The sequence below is a fragment of the Symphalangus syndactylus genome, chromosome 8 (assembly GCF_028878055.3).
Source record: "Symphalangus syndactylus isolate Jambi chromosome 8, NHGRI_mSymSyn1-v2.1_pri, whole genome shotgun sequence".
In the NCBI taxonomy this organism is placed as follows: Eukaryota; Metazoa; Chordata; class Mammalia; order Primates; family Hylobatidae; genus Symphalangus; species Symphalangus syndactylus.
This window is the reverse complement of record NC_072430.2, coordinates 64619121-64637478: the sequence shown is the minus strand read 5'-3', so window position 1 is coordinate 64637478 and position 18358 is coordinate 64619121. Positions and strand designations below refer to the sequence as shown.

The 18358-nt window shown below is 40.2% G+C and overlaps 1 protein-coding gene across 1 annotated transcript in view; it reads left to right on the top strand.

Annotated features, from left to right (window-relative positions):
- Window positions 1-18358, top strand: part of STYX (serine/threonine/tyrosine interacting protein) — a 46357-nt gene that overhangs the window by 1021 nt on the left and 26978 nt on the right. Inside the window, exons 2-3 of the mRNA XM_055289344.2 lie at window positions 14333-14365; window positions 15905-15958. Coding sequence (XP_055145319.1) covers window positions 14333-14365; window positions 15905-15958 — 87 coding nt within the window. The remainder of the gene's footprint in view (window positions 1-14332; window positions 14366-15904; window positions 15959-18358) is intronic.

The following is an 18358-nucleotide window of genomic DNA, read 5'->3' as shown; positions in this document are numbered from 1 at the left end:
CCTGCCTGCTGTTTCTACTCGGATTTTTTTTTCATCTGTTGCTAGTTTAACATTTTACGGCATTGCAGACTACTAAATTAGAATTTTCTGGAGGCTAAATTAACAAGACGAAGACACTCAGCTATACTTTAGTAGGATTAGGAAAGAAAATCTAACATCGCTAGTTAAAAATACCTTTAAAGTAGTTGGGAAAAATAAAGCCCTATTTTTAGGAGACCATTCAATTGATTCCGAATGTTTATTCTATTGAATATCTTCATTTGAGGTTCACTTTTTTTTTTTTTCGAGACGGAGTCTTGCTCTGTCGCCAGAGGCTGGAGTGCAATGTGGCGCGATCTCGGCTCACTGCAACCTCCGCCTTCCGGGTTGAAGGGATTCTCCTGCCTCAGCCTCCTGAGTAGCTGGAACTACAGGCGCGCACCACCACGCCCAGCTAATTTTTGTGTTTTTAGGGGAGACGGGTTTCACCATTTTGGCCAGGGTGGTCTCGATCTCCTGACCTTGTGATCAGCCCGCCTCGGCCTCCCAAAGAGCTGGAATTGCAGGTGTGAGCCACCGCGCCCGGCCTAGGTTCACATTGTTGTTTGGAGGGCTCTCTTGTGGTATTGATGCTTGACAATTACATTTGTTTTAAGAGTAGAGACTTTGTGACTATCACTGTTGCAACATGGAGTGCAGTGGTGCGATCTCGGTTCACTGCAGTCTCGAACTCCCGTGCTCAAGCCATCCTTACACCTCAGCCTCTCAAGTAGCTGGGATCACACAGGGCTAATTTTTATTTTCTTTTTTTGTAGCGATGGGGTTTTTCCTCAGGCTGGTCTCGAACTCTTGGCCTCAAGATCCTCCTCCCTTGTCCTCCCAATGTGTTGGGATTACAGGTGTGAGCCACTGCACCTGGCCCAAGAATATACTCTTGTTTTTTTTTCTTTTTTTGAGACAGTTTCAATCTTGTTGCCCCAGGCTGGAGTGCAGTGGCGCTATCTCGGCCCATGGCAGCCTCTGCCTCGGGTCTCGGTTCAAGCAGTTCTCCTGCCTAAGCCTCCGGAGTAGCTGGGATTACAGGCGCGCATCACCATGCCCAGCTTTTTTTTTTTTTTTTGAGACAGAGTCTCCCTCTATAGCCCAGGCTGGAGTGCAGTGGCGGGATCTGGGCTCACTGCAAGCTCTGCCTCCCGGGTTCACGCCATTCTCCCGCCTCAGCCTCCCGAGTAGCTGGGACTACAGGCACCCGCTACCACACCGGGCTAATTTTTTTTTTTTTTGAGACGGAGTCTTGCTCTGTCACCCAGGCTGGAGTGCAGTGGCGCAATCTCGGCTCACTGCAAGCTCCGCCTCCCGGGTTCACGCCATTCTCCTGCCTCAGCCTCTCCGAGTAGCTGGGACTACAGGCGCCCGCCACCACGCCCGGCTAATTTTTTTGTATTTTTAGTAGAGACGGGGTTTCACCGTGTTGGCCAGGATGGTCTCAAACTCCTGATCTTGTGATCCGCCTGGCTTGGCCTTCCAAAGTGCAGGGATTACAGGCGTGAGCTACCGCGCCCGGCCAATATACTCTTAGAAAAAAAGAGGTTTAGACTAGTTATAAAAATGAGGCAGGAGAATGGCGTGAACCCGGGAGGCGGAGCTTGCAGTGAGCCGAGATTGCGCCACTGCACTCCAGCCCGGGCGACAGAGCGAGACTCTGTCTCAAAAAAAAAAAAAAAAAAAAAAAATGAATTTATACTTAACATACAATAATGTGAATGAAGAGAATGGTTTTATTGATTGATTGATTGATTGATTGAGACGGAGTTTCACTCTTGTTGCCCTGGCTGGAATGCGGTGGCGCGATCTCCGCTCACTGCAGCCTCCGCCTCCCGGATTCAAAAGATTCTTCTGCCTCAGCCCCCTGAGTAGCTGGGATTACAGGCGCCTGCCACCACGCCCGGCTAATTTTTGTACTTTTAGTAGAGACGGGGTTTCACCATGTTGGCCATGCTGGTCTGGAACGCCAGACCTGAAGTGATCCGCCTGCCTCGGCCTCCCAAAGTGCTGGGATTACAGGCTTGAGCCACCGCGAAGGAGTATGCTTTCATATCCTCAAAATGATTCAGTAATTTCAGCACTTAACTGCAAGCAACCTTACAAATAATGTAGAGGAGTCCCACATTCCAGGTGAAGAAATTGCACCTTACTGAAAATAAGTGATGTGCCAAATTAACAACACAGTAGCACAAGACACAGAAGGACCTTGGCCTCCTAATTCATTGTTCTTTTTAATACACTTCAATTCTTCCCTGCCCTAATCTTAAAAATTCTAGTTTAAAATTTTTCCAGACTTTGCATTTAATCTGTTACTGTGTATATCATTATGTATGCCTTATTCCTGCAAAACTGATAAATTCTTGCAGGGAATATATACCTGTCTTTTCCGTGTGGGACTGCTGAAAACACATTCTTTTTCTATGCTACCAGATGTGTGGGGGTTTTTCCATACCAAGCAGTTTTACAGCAGGCATGAACTGAATGTCCCATAATTCAATTCTGACACGTATGTACCTGAAGTTAGTCAGATCCCACAGGTTAATGGCTCAGTCCCACAAGGCTGTCCCCAACCTCAGATGGTAATCACAAGTAGTAGGTTGTCACCTATACACTCTGACTGACTGCAAATCAGGGTTCCCGTTACTCCCTCGTTGGTTCAGTTAACTTGCTAGAGTGGCTTACAGGACTCAGGGAAGTACATTTACGGGTTTATTATAAAGGATATTACAAAAGATCAGTGAACAGCCAGAAGGAAGAGATGAATAGGGCAAGGTATGGGGGAAGGGGCACACCACCATCCCAGTGTCACCAGTAGAGTCAGGATTGCAAGTTGTCCAGGTTCCTGGCGTTTTGAACAAAGAATTGGACAAAACTCCAAGCAAAGAGAATGAATCAACAAAAGAACAAAAGCAGGGATTTATTGAAAACAAAGTACACTCCACAGTGTGGGAGCCGCCCTAGCAGCACTCCCCCCCCAACCCCACCCCACCCCCGCCGCTTTACTGAATCTTCTTGGGTCCAAATACCCCCTAGAAGTTTCCCATTGGCCACTCCATGCTCACCTCATGTAAATGAAGAGGTGGCTTGCAATCGGTCTGATTGGTTGCCAGAACCCCCACTCCCCATCAGTCCGCTTGGTCGTGGACAGCGACCATTCAGTGGCTAGAGTGAAGTTACAAAGTTGCAAACGAAGATTCCACCCGCAATCAGTCTGATTTGTTGACGACAACCGATTTTTCTACTGTGCAGAAAAGGTAGGTCGTTTGCAACAGGAGTAGCCTCTGGTCCTTTTGTTACTTAGGCGTGGAAAGTTAGGGTTTTCCCTTCAATTTAGTTCTGGGAAGTCGGGGTGAAACAGCCTTAGATTCCCTGTCTCCAGACCTTATTCACCTGCCTCACTAGCACTTCCAGTGTTTTCATCCATAAGCTCAACAAATCTTATTCAACGGTTTTTGTAGAACTTCATCTCCATCCCCTCCCATAGAGGTGTGTGTGTGTGAGGCTGAGAGTTCAACCCTCTTGTCACATGGTCTTTCTGGTGACTGGCCCCACCCTAAATCACTTCATTAGCATAGTCAGGTTTGATCAAAATAAGTGGCTCATAAATAACCAAAGACACTCCTATTAGAAAATTCCAAGAGTTTTAGGAGGACTGTGACAGGAACTGGAGAGAAAGACCATGTATTTCATATTGTATCAGAAGGACAGAGGTAATGCTTAAAGCTAGTGGATAATGATGCAAGTATTGTCTGCTGAAAGCCAATTCATTCCATATTTCATAATATTGCATGTTTGGTATCTTTTGGTTGCAAGCAACAAAAACGAACTTAAGAAAAAGAAGTAATTAAATCCAGCCGGGCGCGGTGGCTCACGCCTGTAATCCCAGCACTTTGGGAGGCCGAGGCGGACGGATCACGAGGTCAGGAGATCATGACCATCCTGGCTAACACGGTAAAACCCCGTCTCTACTAAAAATATACAAAAAAAAAAATTAGCCAGGTTTGGTGGTGGGCGCCTGTAGTCCCAGCTACTTGGGAGGCTGAGGCAGGAGAATGGCGTGAACCTGGGAGGCGGAGCTTGCAGTGAGCCGAGATCTAGCCACTGCACTCCAGTCTGGGAGACAGAGCGAGACTCCATCTCAAAAAAAAAACAAAAAACGTAATTAAATCCAGAAGGGTAGTGATGCAGCTAGTTTCAAGGATTTGACCAAACCTAGGTATTATAAAACTTCAGAACTGCCTTTGTCTCTCATGAGTTCTTATCTCTACTTTCAGAGTCTCTGCTTTCTCTCTGGCGTCTCCAAAATGTGAAGCTTGGCCCTCTGGGGTCACACCTTTATGAGCTTGGTTATTGAGGAATAAAACTGAACACTTCCAGCTTCTGTGTTTGAAATCTAGAGGAATCGCCCAATTTAGGTCATGTTCCCACACTTTGGATCAGTCACCGTAGCCAGGAAAGGGCAGATACAATGAGGGGCCCAATCTAGGTCCTATCCCTAATTCCTTGGCTAGAGGAGTGAAGTTTATTGTTCGTAGCCCTCCCACCAAAACCATAGGAACATTTCCACAGGTAGAGGGTACTTCCTGGGCTGATAAAGCTATACATAGGGGCCACATAAATAAACTATTAAATAGGAGCATATAGTTATTCATAATAAACTGACTAATAAGCACTGTTAGTTTTTTTTTTTTTTTTTTTTTTTTGAGACGGAGCCTCGCTCTGTCACCCAGGCTGGAGTGCAGTGGCGCGATCTCGGCTCACTGCAAGCTCCGCCTCCCGGGTTCACGCCATTCTCCTGCCTCAGCCTCTCCGAGTAGCTGGGACTACAGGCGCCGCCACCACGCCCGGCTAATTTTTTTGTATTTTTAGTAGAGACGGGGTTTCACCGTGGTCTCGATCTCCTGACCTCGTGATCCGCCCGCCTCGGCCTCCCAAAGTGCTGGGATTACAAGCGTGAGCCACCGCGCCCGGCCTAAGCACTGTTAGTTTTCTAATCTCCAGTGAGTTAATGTAAAGTGTCAAATGGTCTTAAGTAGTTAGAGTGATCACCCAGCATTGTTTCTTTGACGTAGAGAGCACCACCTGGAAAGCCAAATTACAGACCAAATTTAATAAAAATGGAATTCAAGCAGAGTTCAGTGAATGCTTTTAATATTAATGTGATCAAGCTATGATAGTTTGATGATTCTGTCACCTCTACAAGAATATTACTTTCACATTTCTTGAAATATTGGTATTTGTATAGGACAGTGCTAACAAAAATTTAGTATAGATCAGTCCGTTTGCAAAAAGATTGTTACTTTTTTTGTTTAAAACTTTTTCATGAATTTCCATTGTTTTGAAGATGAAGTTTAAACCCTTGACATTTCCAGGGTCCTGTATGGTCTGGCATCTGCATACCTCTCTAACCTCATTATGAGCTACTCTTCTTGCTCCTTTCTCTGTAAGCCCTAGCCATATTTATCTTCTCTCAGTTCCTGGAATGCTTTAATTTCCACCCCCCACCCCCGCCCTCAGGGCCTTTATGTTTGCTATTTTCTCCTGCCTTGGCCGCCAGCACCTTCCTTACCCTCACCTAATTAACTGCTTACCCTTGGGTTAGAACCCACTTCAGGCAACATTTCTTCAGAGAAGCTTTTCCTGTTTGGCAGTTTCTCTAACTCCTTTCCTCATCCTCTAGACTGGTTCAATTCCCCAGGTACTATAGCACTTGGTACTTTAATACTACCTTTGTAACACTTACAATTTTTGGTCATTGTCTATTTTCCATTTAGACTGAACCTTTCATAAGAGAGCTTAGATATTAGGAAGAAGGAGCAGCTGATAGTACCAATTTTTAAGCAAATTGGTTGTAGCTGGGGCTGTTGGTTTTATAATTTAAAAGTTAATGTTTTATCTTCTCTTCTGATAGAAAATGAAATATTTATTTCCATTGCAGTTTAGCAACTTTCCATGTTTCCCTTTCCATTTTTCTTGTGAATCCCGTAGTACAGGATCAAAGATAGGAATTACTTAACATACCTGGCTGAGGATTCCTTTTCTAGCTCTTTTATTTAGAATGGTGCTTTTTAACCCTTACTGTAGAGTAAGGAATTTTTTAAAAATACTGATGCCTGGACCCTACCAGCACTTATTGTAGTTTAATTTATCTGAATGAAGCTAGGTGATTCTAATGTGCAGTCAGGTTTAAAAATTGCTGGTTTAGAAAATATCTTGAGTACTCTTCTGCCCCTCTAGTCCCTGCCCATCCTGTCTTTTTATTTGAGTGAAACATTTTCTTTTCTCCTTTGGTTTAAGCAAAGATCAAGCTTGGTGTGGGAATTAAAGGAAAAGCACTTTGGAGGGATTTACCTATTTTTTGTAGGAGAGAAACTGCAATACTAACTTTTCTGTTTTGTGGAATGTCCCAGTGCAAGTCTAGTATTCTGATGTTTTTTTTCTTCCCCAAACTGTTGCCCCCCACCTCCAGCCTATGTACAATTTGTATTCTATTTTAGTATTGTGTATATAGGATTCAGCACTATCCTCAAACGTATGAACATATCCCCTGCGGATAAGGGGGGACTACTGTATTTGTAAAAGTTCATATTTCATATTTCAATCCATATAACAATTATTTTATCTAATGGTTACAGTCTATATCCTTCATTGATGTGTTTATTTGAGGGTCTTTGAACATTTTTGTAACTTTTTTTCTATCCAAATGCAGTTTTATAAATCATTTATATGGGAAGGAAGGAGATAATTCTGAAGGATGTTTTAACATGTGGTACCTTCTAGCTCATGTTGATTGAAAGATTTTCACTTGTGAATTAATTTGTCTCAGAATCATGGTGTTATTTTGAGGGTTATTTTGGTTTATCTAGCTTGTCTTGGTTTGGTTAATGTGGTTGAACTGCTTGGCTACTCATAAGGTTTGGGAAATTGATTTCTACAAATTAATTACAGTAGTAGCTTAAAATAGATCATTGGTGGTGATATGGAGATGCCTCCATTAATACCACGGTTTCTAAAATGATAGATTTCAGCAGTAGTGTGAGCAGGCTGAGATTAAGAATTAAGTGTGATAGCGGCAAGACTTGGTTATTAGACACGTGTTCAGACAGATGGATATGCGGTAGAAGAAGACTATGAGCATTCAGACTTAAAATCTTGGTTAGTAGGATCCATGGACAGGCAGGGTTTTTTTTGTTTGTTTGTTTTTTAACAGGTTGGAGTGCAGTGGAGCGATCTCGGCTCACTGCAAACTCCACCTCCTGGGTTCATGCCATTCTCCTGCCTCAGCCTCCCGGGTAGCTGGGACTACAGGCGCCTGCCACCACGCCCGGCTAATTTTTTGTATTTTTAGTAGAGACGGGGTGTCACCGTGTTAGCCAGGATGGTCTCGATCTCCTGACTCTGTGATCCGCCCGCCTCGGCCTCCCAAAGTGCTGGGATTACAGGCGTGAGCCACTGCGTCCAGCCGACAGGCAGGTTTAAGATTTGTTCTGTAGGTGGTAATCTGGGTTAGGGCAGCAAAGAAGGTGGATTCTGAGATCAGCATCTGATGATAACACCAGGAGTAGTTCCAAATGAACTTTTCTGTGAGAGAAAGCTTTCTAGGTTTTAAAGGATCCATACCTATTGCAGTAATTACTAATGTTCTCTGAAGAAGGCTTCTTATCTGTCCTGTGACTAGGAATAATTTTTCATTCCCTCCTACTATACAGCTTGCTTTTCCCTCTTATAATATCTTCCATATATATATCTCAAGAGAGTCTTTCATGTTGTATTACATATAACCTTATGGAAAGCTCAAAATTTCTTTGAAGCCTCTTGTTTTGCTAAAAGGTTCAGGTAAATTTTGCATTCTATCCCATATGTGCCTGTCTGTTTTAATATAAAAATTGTTTAAATTAGTAACCAGTGAAAATACTGTTTCTCCCTAAAGAATTTTTTTGATAAAATTGATACTTCGGTGGTTTTGAGTGTCTTTTGGCATATTGCCAAACGAAGGTGTTGAGGAAATGCCACTCCAAAATATGACACCTTGGTATATTGATTACTTTAAGTTGGAAACACTTGCAAAGTAGCAAATGCAAAGAAAGACTTTCTCTGAACTCCTGTTACCTACCTAAGGACAGATCCTCCAAAAGAAGCTCAATTTGCTCCTAGGGAGTTTGATCAACCAGAGAAGATTATCTCTTATCACTGAAGAGGAGAGTAAAAGTCAGCACTACACCCAGACAAACTGTCACAAAGTATCATCTATTATTATTCTAAGGGCCCATTTATCTTTCTCCAGAATTATTCTTCTAAAATGCCTATATACCCCTACCCCCATCCTATATAAAGGGCATATAAGCTCCTAAATACCACTGTTTTGTTCTTTTTTGTATACACTTTTCTTTCCTGTGATACCCCCATGCACATAATAAATTTGTATACCTTTTCTCCTTTTAGTTTATTTCATAGACTGGTTTTAAATGTCACTGATTTTTTTTTTGTTTATTTGTTTTTGGTATATACTTTTTAAAAATATCACTGGTTTTTTTTTTTTTTGGTATGCACTTTTCTTTCCTGTGATACTCCCATACACATAATAAATTTGTATACCTTTTCTCCATTTAGTTTATTTCATAGACTGTTATCGAATCCTAACGGTAGAGGGAAAGCCTTCCTTCCCTTACACAAGTATTTCCCAGAATATATGTACACCATTCCTTGATATTTGTTGCCCTGTTTTTTTTTCTTTAATTACACAAAATTTAGTGATTTCACTTTAGATAAATTCAAAAGTACACATTTCTTTAATTGATTTTCTTCTTTCTCACAGCTCTGACAAGTTGCTTCAGGAAGATAAGGCTGGCTGTTAGACTACTTGAGAATCTTTTAAAAGGAAAAAAGTCAATAGCATTTAGTGCAGTAGATCTCTGAAATGCATCTATTTTGTGCTTATTCTATGTCAGGCACTGTGCTTATCATTAGGGGTACCATGACTAAAAAGAGTCTTTGGCCTAAAGTCTTTAAAAACTGTTTTCTTTTTCCGTTCTTTTTTTTTTTTTTTTTTTTTTCTTGAGATAGGGTCTGTCTCTGTTGCCCAGGCTGGAGTGCAATGGCACCATCATGACTCACTGCAGCCTCAACCTCCCAAGCCCAAGTGATCTTCCTGCCTCAGCCTCCCAAGTAGCTAGGACCTCAGTCATGCACCACCACCGCACCTGGCTAATTTTTTAGTTTTTGTAGAGATGAGGTCTCCCTATGTTGGCCCAGGCTGGTCTTGAACTTGGGCTCAAGCCATCCTCCTGCCCCAGCCTTCCAAAGGGCTGGGATTACAGGTGTGAGCTACCATACCTAGCTAAAAAACTCATATATAAAAAGATTACCATAACGTATTGGTAAGTTAAAGAATCTAGGCTGGGCGCGGTGGCTCATGCCTGTAATCCCAGCACTTTGGGAGGCCGAGGCAGGTGGATCACGAGGTCAGGAGTTCAAGACCAGCCTCGCCAAGATGGTGAAACCCCATCTCTACTAAAAATACAAAAATTAGCCAGGTTTGGTGGTGGGCGCTTGTAATCCCAGCTACTCGGGAGGCTGAGGCAGATAATTGCTTGAACCTGGGAAGTGGAGATTGCAGTGAGCCAAGATCATGCCACTGCATTGCACTCCAACCTGGGCAACAGAGCGAGACTCCATCTCAAAAAAAAAAAAAAAGAAAGTATCTGGTAAACAATTATGTTTCCCTCATTGCTGGCTTAGAAATTACATGCTTTATTTCTATTCTGTTAAATATCCATAAATTAATCATTATTTTATGCAGCCAATATTTGTTTAATTGTAACTATATGTTTGCCGTAAAGTTCATTCTTACATTGAAAGACTGTATAGTGTATTGATTAAGAGAATGAACTCTGGATTCAGACTATCTGGATCCAAAATCAAGTTACTTAGGTTCTCTATGACTAAAATAGACAATGATAGTATCCTTTCTTCAAAGAACATCTCAACTTTTTTTCTTTAAAGATATTTTTCTGAGCGTATATTCTTAATTAACAGTTATTTTTGTCCTGCCACTTTGTATGAATTATTCGTGTCCTCTGGCTTCTATTCATGCAATTGAGAAGTCAGTGTCCATCTGATTGTCCCTCCTTTGTATGTAATCTGTCTTTTGTCTAGTTGATCAATAAAGGTAAAATTTATATAGTGTAATGTACAAATAGTAAGTGTGCAATTCATTGAGTTTTGATTAACATACACTAATGTAATCCGCCCCATCAAGATACACGAACATTCTATTAGCATAGAAGGTTACATCTATTTCCAGGCATTTCCTCTCCCATTCCACAATAGGAAACCGGATTTCTATCAACATAGATTGGTTTTCCTTGCTCTTGAACTTGATACAAATGGAATCATGCAAATGGACTCTTTTGTGTGTGGCTTTCTTCACTGAGCATAGTGTCAATGAAATTCATCCATGTTGTTGTGTTTATGAGTACTTCATAGACTTTTATCCCTGAGTACTATTCCTTTGTATGAAGAGACCATAGACATTTGAGTTCTTTGAGACTACAATAAATAAAGCTGCTATAAATATTCATGTACAAGTCTTTGTGTGGATATATGTTTATATATATATATATATATATATATATTTTTTTTTTTTTTTTTTTTTTTTTTTTGGTAAAGCCCAGGAGTGGAATGGCTAGATATTATAATAGGGTAGGTGTATGTTTACCATTTCATTTTACATTCCCACCAGCAATGTATGAGAGTCCCAGTTGCTCCACATCATCACCAGCATTTGGTGTTGTCAATTTTTTTTACTTTAACCATTCTAATGGTATGTAATGATATCTTTTGATTTTACTTTTGAGTTTCGTGTGTGTGTGTGTGTGTGTGTGTGTGAGAGAGAGAGAGAGAGAGAGATGGAGTCTCACTCTGTCACCCAGGCTGGAGTGCAGTGGTGCAATCTCGGCTCACTGCAATTTCCACCTCCCAGATTCAAGCAACTCTCCTGCCTCAGCCTCCCGAGTAGCTGGGACTACAGGCATGCCACCTCCATGCCTGGCTAATTTTTATATTTTTAGTAGAGACAGGGTTTCACCATGTTGCCCAAGCTGGTCTCAAACTTCTGGGCTCAAGTGATCCACTTACCTCAGTCTGCCAGAGTGCTTGATAATTTACAGGCATAAGCCACCGCACCTGGCCTATTCAGTGATCTTTAATTTCAATTATACTTCTTATTTCTACATATTCTGTGTTTTTAAAAATCAATTTCTTAGTCTTTGGTCATATTTTGATACTGTAATTTCTTTAAATTTTTTATATTTTTCGTTATTGCTTATAATATCTGCAGTTTTGTAAGTGTAACTCAGTTGTTTCTGCTTCCTGTGGTGGCTCATTTCCTGTTTTTAAATTAGTTTTTGATTGTGAGCTTGTTGGGACTTTATCTGTGTGAATTATTTCTGATCTAGGTTTAAGGTGTGTTTTTCTAGAGAATATGCATTTGCTTCTTCCAGGAATCCAGGGATGCAATCTACCCAGGACCACTTACATTAAATTCTCACTTGGTCTCACAAAAGTAATTGAATTCCAACCCCAAACTTGAGTGGATGCCAGATTGTGATTAGGAAGACCCCACTCCACCACTACCAATACCTACCCAGAGCCAAAGCTAGGAAAGACAAGAGTATACTCACTTCTGTGGGATGAGTTGAGTTTTTGTTTTTTTTTTTTCCTTCCCTAGTTTATCTTTCACTGAGGATGTTGCCTTTGGGCGTTCTAGCTTTTTGGTCTTGATCTGAGTTCGACTTTGAGCAGATCATAGACTTTGTCTTAGTTTACAAATATATTTCCACTTAAAATAAGGCCATAGTGAAGATGTAGAACAACTAGAAGTCCCATACATTGCTGGTGGGAGTGTACAGTGGTTTTGGAAAACTTTTGGCAGTATCTAGTAAAGCCAAACATAGGCCTACCCTGTGTCAAAAGACAAAATTACAACAAATTTAGCTTAAAAATCTAACTGGCTTTTATTAGTGGTTCATGAATCAGGCAATGTGTCATCAAAAGATTTAGAAAAGGCATTTCAGTGTGCTGAGCAGAGGAAGTTGGATTTATAGGCAAAATCTAGCTAAATAAAGCAGAAATGAAACAAAAAGTGGATTGGTCATTTAGTTTCTTTATAGTGTTATAACACAGGGGACTTCCTTATGCTGGCTCGGGATAACTGGCCTCCTTCTGATTGATTGCTATGAATCTTTTGGGTTTTTTTTTTTTTTTGAGATGGAGTTTCACTGTTGTTGCCCAGGCTGGAGTGCAATGCCACGATCTCAGCTCACTGCAACCTCTGCTTCCAGGTTCAAGTGATTCTCCTGCCTCCGCCTCCCAAGTAGCTGGGATTACAGGCTCCCACCACCATGCCCGGCTAATTTTTGTATTTTTAGTAGAGACGGAGTTTCACCATGTTGGCCAGGCTGGTCTCAAACTCCTGACCTCAGGTGATCCACCTGCCTCAGCCTCCCAAAGTGCTGGGATTACAGGTGTGAGCCACAGCGCCCGGCTTTTTAATTTTTTTAAACTGTCATTACTCGGGTTTTATAGTCTACTACTATATTGCTGAGAATAGTTTTCAAGATGAAAAACAAAAATGTTTTCTGTTTCTCTTAGTTAAAAAAAAACCTGTCTCTCATTGTAGGATTATTATTCTCTCTTTTCATTATAGATGTATACCATTTCTACCTACTGTGTTAAAAATACTTTTCTGGGCCGGGGGCAGTGGCTCACTCCCGAAATCCTAGCACTTTGGGAGGCCGAGGTGGGCAGATCACGAGGTCAGGAGATCGAGACCATCTTGGCTAACACGGTGAAACCCCGTCTCTACTAAAAGCACACAAAAAAATTCTGGCCTGGTGGTGGGCGCCTGTAGTCCCAGCTACTTGGGAGGCTGAGGCAGGAGAATGGCGTGAACCCGGGAGATGGAGCTGGCATTGAGCCGAGATCGTGCCACTGCACCCCAGCCTGGACGACAGTGCAAGACTCAGTCTCAAAAAAAAAAAAAAAATACTTTTCTGACTTGGAGAATCTGGGTGAAGGGTAAATGGAATTCCTTGTACTATTTTTGCAGCTTTTCTATAATCCTAAAATTATTTCAAAATAAAAGGTTAAAAAAATATTTTCCAGACTACTTCAGAAACCTAATTACTAGTAATAATTCTGAGTTTTAAGCAACCAACTTAGAAACTTTTGGAATGCAATCAACCTGCTGACAAATGAGGACTATCTGTACTGTAATTTTTTTTTTTTTAGAGTCTCAGTCTGTCACCCACACTGGAGTGGTGGGGTGATCTCAGCTCATTGCAACCCTCTGCCTCCCAGGCTCAAGCGATCTTCCCACCTCAGCCTCCTGTGTAGATGGGATTACAGGCAGGCTCCACCATGCCCAACTAATTTTTTGTGTGTTTTTAATACAGAAGGGGTTTCACCCTGTTTCCCAGGCTGGTCTCAAACTCCCGAGCTCAAGCAATCTGCCTGCCTCGGCATCCCAAAGTGCTGAGATTACAGGCATGAGCCACAGAGCCTGGCCTTTTAGTCTGTTTGGATTCTTCATTTCAATTCACTATAATTACTTTTCTCTTTTTCTAACTTTTAAAATATTTTTTATCTTTTACCATTGACATTTTGTGTTGTTTTACAACTTCTTTATATTGGTCTGCATTCCAAAGACAAAATGAAGTCTCTTATGTTTTGTGATATGTGTTAAAATAATTAAGCTAGACAAGAATGTTAGGCCCAAGTGAGATGAAGGAAAGGCTCTTTGATAAGCATTTGGCATTTTAGATCAGAGATGGCAAGTACGTGTGACATAGCATTCTTCTTTTATCCATTTCAGATATTATTTGTTGATCAGATACTCTTCTTCCTGTCTTGGACCACACAATGTTTTAGGTATCTACTGTCAGTTGATTAGAGTTGGCATGAGAAACAAAAAAAATCTATTGACATCTCTGACTTAGAAGATCAGTTTTGGGAGAATCTTCTGGAATATGTATTATTCTAAAGTTTAATGAGCAATTTCATCCATTATATGAAGTAACATAATAATTCTAGAAGCCTAGTTATTTAAAGAATGCCTTAAGCTTTGTTTCTTGTCACTTCAATTTTCAGATGTTTGTGAAACCAAGTCTGCTATTTTAATAAAATGTTCTTAAAGTATAATGTAACTTTAAAAAATCTACGTACTTGTATGTCACATCTTCAGCCTTTAATTGGGTGACTTTTTAAATGTTACCTACTTTTATTCTTATGTTTTCCTTCCCTTTTAAAGGAGTGGACCTACCCTATGAGACGAGAGATGCAGGTATGGCAACCTTTTCTTTGTTCAAACCAACCCATGTTATTATTATAATAAGAACCTTAGTTTATAGGATTTGAGGCCCGCTGATTCGTGATCTGTAGGTTCATCATTATGTATTTTAAATAATGAATTATTTTAAATATTTAAGGTTAATCTTGGATCTTAAAAAGATGGGAAATTAGATTAGAAAGAGGAACGTAGTAATAGGTGTATGTGCTTAATGAGTCACTTTCTCTTGGTTTTTTTTTTTTGAAACAGAGTTTCACTCTTGTTGCCCAGGCTGGAGTGCAATGGCACGATCTCGGCTTACCGCATCCTCCGCCTCCCGGGTTCAAGCGATTCTCCTGCCTCAGCCTCCTGAGTAGCTGGGATTACAGGCATGCGGCACCACTCCCGGCTAATTTTGTATTTTAGTAGAAACGGGGTTTCTCCATGTTGGTCAGGCTGGTCTCACACTCCTGACCTCAGGTGATCCACCGACCTCAGATGATCCACCCACCTCGGCTTCCCAAAGTGCTGGGATTACAGGCATGAGCCACCGCGCCTGGCCAATGAGTCACTTTCTTTTTCCTCACATGAAAAATTGGATACTTTCCTTGTATTCCTTTTGAAAGCAGTTTGCTTTCTCTGTCTAGATAAGTTAGGGAGAGTTGACTGTACAACAAATAAGCATTGTTCATTTTGTGTCTGATTTTTAATCAACTTCCATAATTAAGTCTTTTAGAAGATCAAATTGAATACTTTCAGTTTGGAATGAATTAAATGATAGCTAACCCTCATAGCAGTTCATTTTCTTTTGCATTTCATACCATTTACCGTCAAGTCTGTTTGCCCCAGGATTAAGCAGTATCTTGTTCCTGGGAATCTCATGACTTCTAAAAATCTGTTACTTTTCTCTCTTAATGAAAATTCACTTTGAAAAAATATGTGAGTACCTTTGAGGCATTTTACTTGGTGCTATGAGGAATGCAAAGATAACTAAATGTAATTTCTGCCCACAAAAGCCTGGTGGGAGAAATCAGTTTTATATACAAATAATTATTACTTATAGAACTCAACTATAAAGTTACTGTTAGTATCTAGGGTGTGATATATCCAGACTGAAAGCTTTCTATATTGAATTTACATAGAATAAATTTGAATTCAGCATCTGGAAGGTACATATTTAAATTGTTGAAATTTTGTCAACTGGCAAATATTTGAATTTGGGATTTTTATGTTACAGTAATAATTTGCTTCTGTTAACTATAGATAATAGTTTTAGGTCGGGCACAGGAGTTCACGTCTGTAATTCCAGCCGTTTGGGAGGCTGAGGCAGAAGGATCACTTGAGCCCAGGAGTTCCTTATCAGCCTGGGCAACAGAGTGAGACTTCGTCACTATTTTTTAAAGAAAAAAAAAAAAGATTAAAAAAATAGATAATAGTTCCAATCTTGTTGTATCTTGTGCTGCTTTTGATTTGGCCAAATAAGGTTTGTCTTATTTATATAGTCTTATAGATTTAAACTGCTGATGGTAAATACCTCAAATTTTTTTTTTCTAGGAAATTTTACCTGGATTGTTCTTAGGCCCATATTCATCTGCTATGAAAAGCAAGGTATGAACTTTGTTAGATTCATCAAGAGAGACTTTTATTAACCAACTTTTCTTGGGTAAGTTTTTTAGTAGTAAAGAGTTTTATTTTAGGGAGCATCCACAAATACTGTTAACAGTAATTGTCACTCTGGAGTACCTTCCTCTTTCCCTATTTTACTAGACCAGTAGTTCTCAAGTGTTTCACCACAAATCACAGAGTTTTTGTTTTTTCCTCATGAAATTTGTATGAAAAATTTACCAAATAACTGACCTTTAATAACTTATTTACTCTCTAAAATACTAGACATCTGTAATTGCTAATCATAGCTTCAGAATAATATGAGATATAGTTAAAGCCCTAAATAAGGAATTTCGATGTTTAGTTAAACCTTCCTTATCAAGGGTAAGACTGTGTGTGTTAATTGAAAGTGATTCACCTTAGTTCTGTTTTGCCAGCCAGACTTCAGAGAGCTGGTTGGTATCCCTGATCTGAAATTTGAAACGTTTTGAGCACCAGTATGTCACTCGAAGGAAATCCTCATTGGAGTATTTCAGATTTCGGATTTTTGGATTAGGGATGCTCAGTTATAAGTATAATGCAAATAGGCAAAACAAACAAATCCAAACTGAAATATTTCCGGTCCCCGGCATTTTAGATAAGGGATATTCAATCTGTATAGATATTCTACATAGTCAAACTTTAATAGACTTACTCAGTTGCAGTTAAAATAGGTAGATCTCATTTTAATAAATATAGCAATGTTCTTGCCACTTCTAAAAGATTCAGTGCTACTAATTCTCTGAGTTACAACGTGGAACATATCACAGATGTCTTTCCCCAATACTTTGCCTGTTCAGAAGTCAGTATACTTAAATTGTGTTTGATATCTCCGTAATTTAATTTGATGTTCTTAGGAATTTAACCGGTTTTAAAAGGTCATTAATTTTGAAACTGGAAGGTTTTTTTGACGGTTGAGACATGGCTAAGAGTACACCTGGTCATCTTGATGATTTTTGCTTAGTTGGAAAGATAGGGAGTTAGTAAAAACAAGTACTAGGGAAAGGATAGGGCAGGTAACTATAGACATAGCTGTAATTTATTTTGTAAAAGACAGATGTAAACAAGGTTATTGTCCTTATAATTTGCTATTCACCAAGTACTAGTCTTCCAGATGGTTTTAATTTACATTTTTAAAATTCCTACTGTACTTTATAAATATACATACAGTATTTATCACATTAAATTAAAGTATTTGTTTAAAGGTCTATCTCCTCAATGGGAGGCTGAGGCAGGCAGATTACATGAGGCCAGGAGTTCAAGACCAGCCTGGCCAACATGGCAAAACCGTGTCTCTACTAAAAATACAAAAATTAGCTGGTTATGGTGGTACACATCTGTAATCCCAGCTACTCGTGAGGCTGAGGCATGAGAATTGCTTGAACCTGGGAGGTAGAAGTTGCAGTGAGCCAACATGCCACCACTGTACTCCAGCCTGGTTGATGGAATGAGACTTTGTCTCAAAACGAAACAAAAACACACACACAAAAAGATCTAGTTCTTCAAAACTTCTTTTCTTGAAATGTCACCATGGTCTTATTAGACAGGAAAAGCCTCTATGGCAGTTTATTTCCCACCCTAGGTAACCATAATATAGCCCATATTTCTTTTCATACAATTATCTAAAAACAACAAAAAATAATAATGGAGATAAACCTAAATGGATAAACTCCTTTTTAAACACTCATTTATTGTTATTATTTTGTGGGAGAGGAGTGGGGTCTCGCTCTGTTACCCAGGCTGGAGTACAGTGGCGCACTCTTATAGCTTACTGTAACCTCAAACTCCTGGGCTCAAGCTGTCTTCCCGCCTTAGCCTCCCAAGTAGCCAGGACTACAGGCACACACCACCATGCCTGGCTCAATTCTCAAAGTTTTTGTAGAGGTGGAGTCTGGCTGTGTTGCCCAGGCTAGTCTCAAATTCCTGGCTTGAAGTGATCCTCCTACCTTGGCCTCCCAAAGCACTGGGATTACAGGCATGACCCCCGTGCCTGGCCACATTTACTTAAGTATATCTTTTTATTAAATTCAAATACAGTTTAAATAAAAGGGAAAAATTTAGGGCCTTTGTAACTAGTAAACTATTTGTTTTTGTAAAGTTTTTCTACTGTTTTTAAATGTGAGGTAAGGTCATAATTTGCTTTATATTAGGTTGGTGCAAAAGTAATTGCAGATCTGCCTTTGAAAAGTACAAAATCTATTTGCTGTTACGTTAGGGCTCTATTTTGATAGTTTATTTTTACTTAGTAGTAGTCTAATGGGCCTTCAAAACTTGTTTAAGCATATTTATACATAATTATGTGCATCGTCTTGTACTTTCTCACATTCATAAAGTAGATAAGAAAACTTCATAGACATCAAGTGT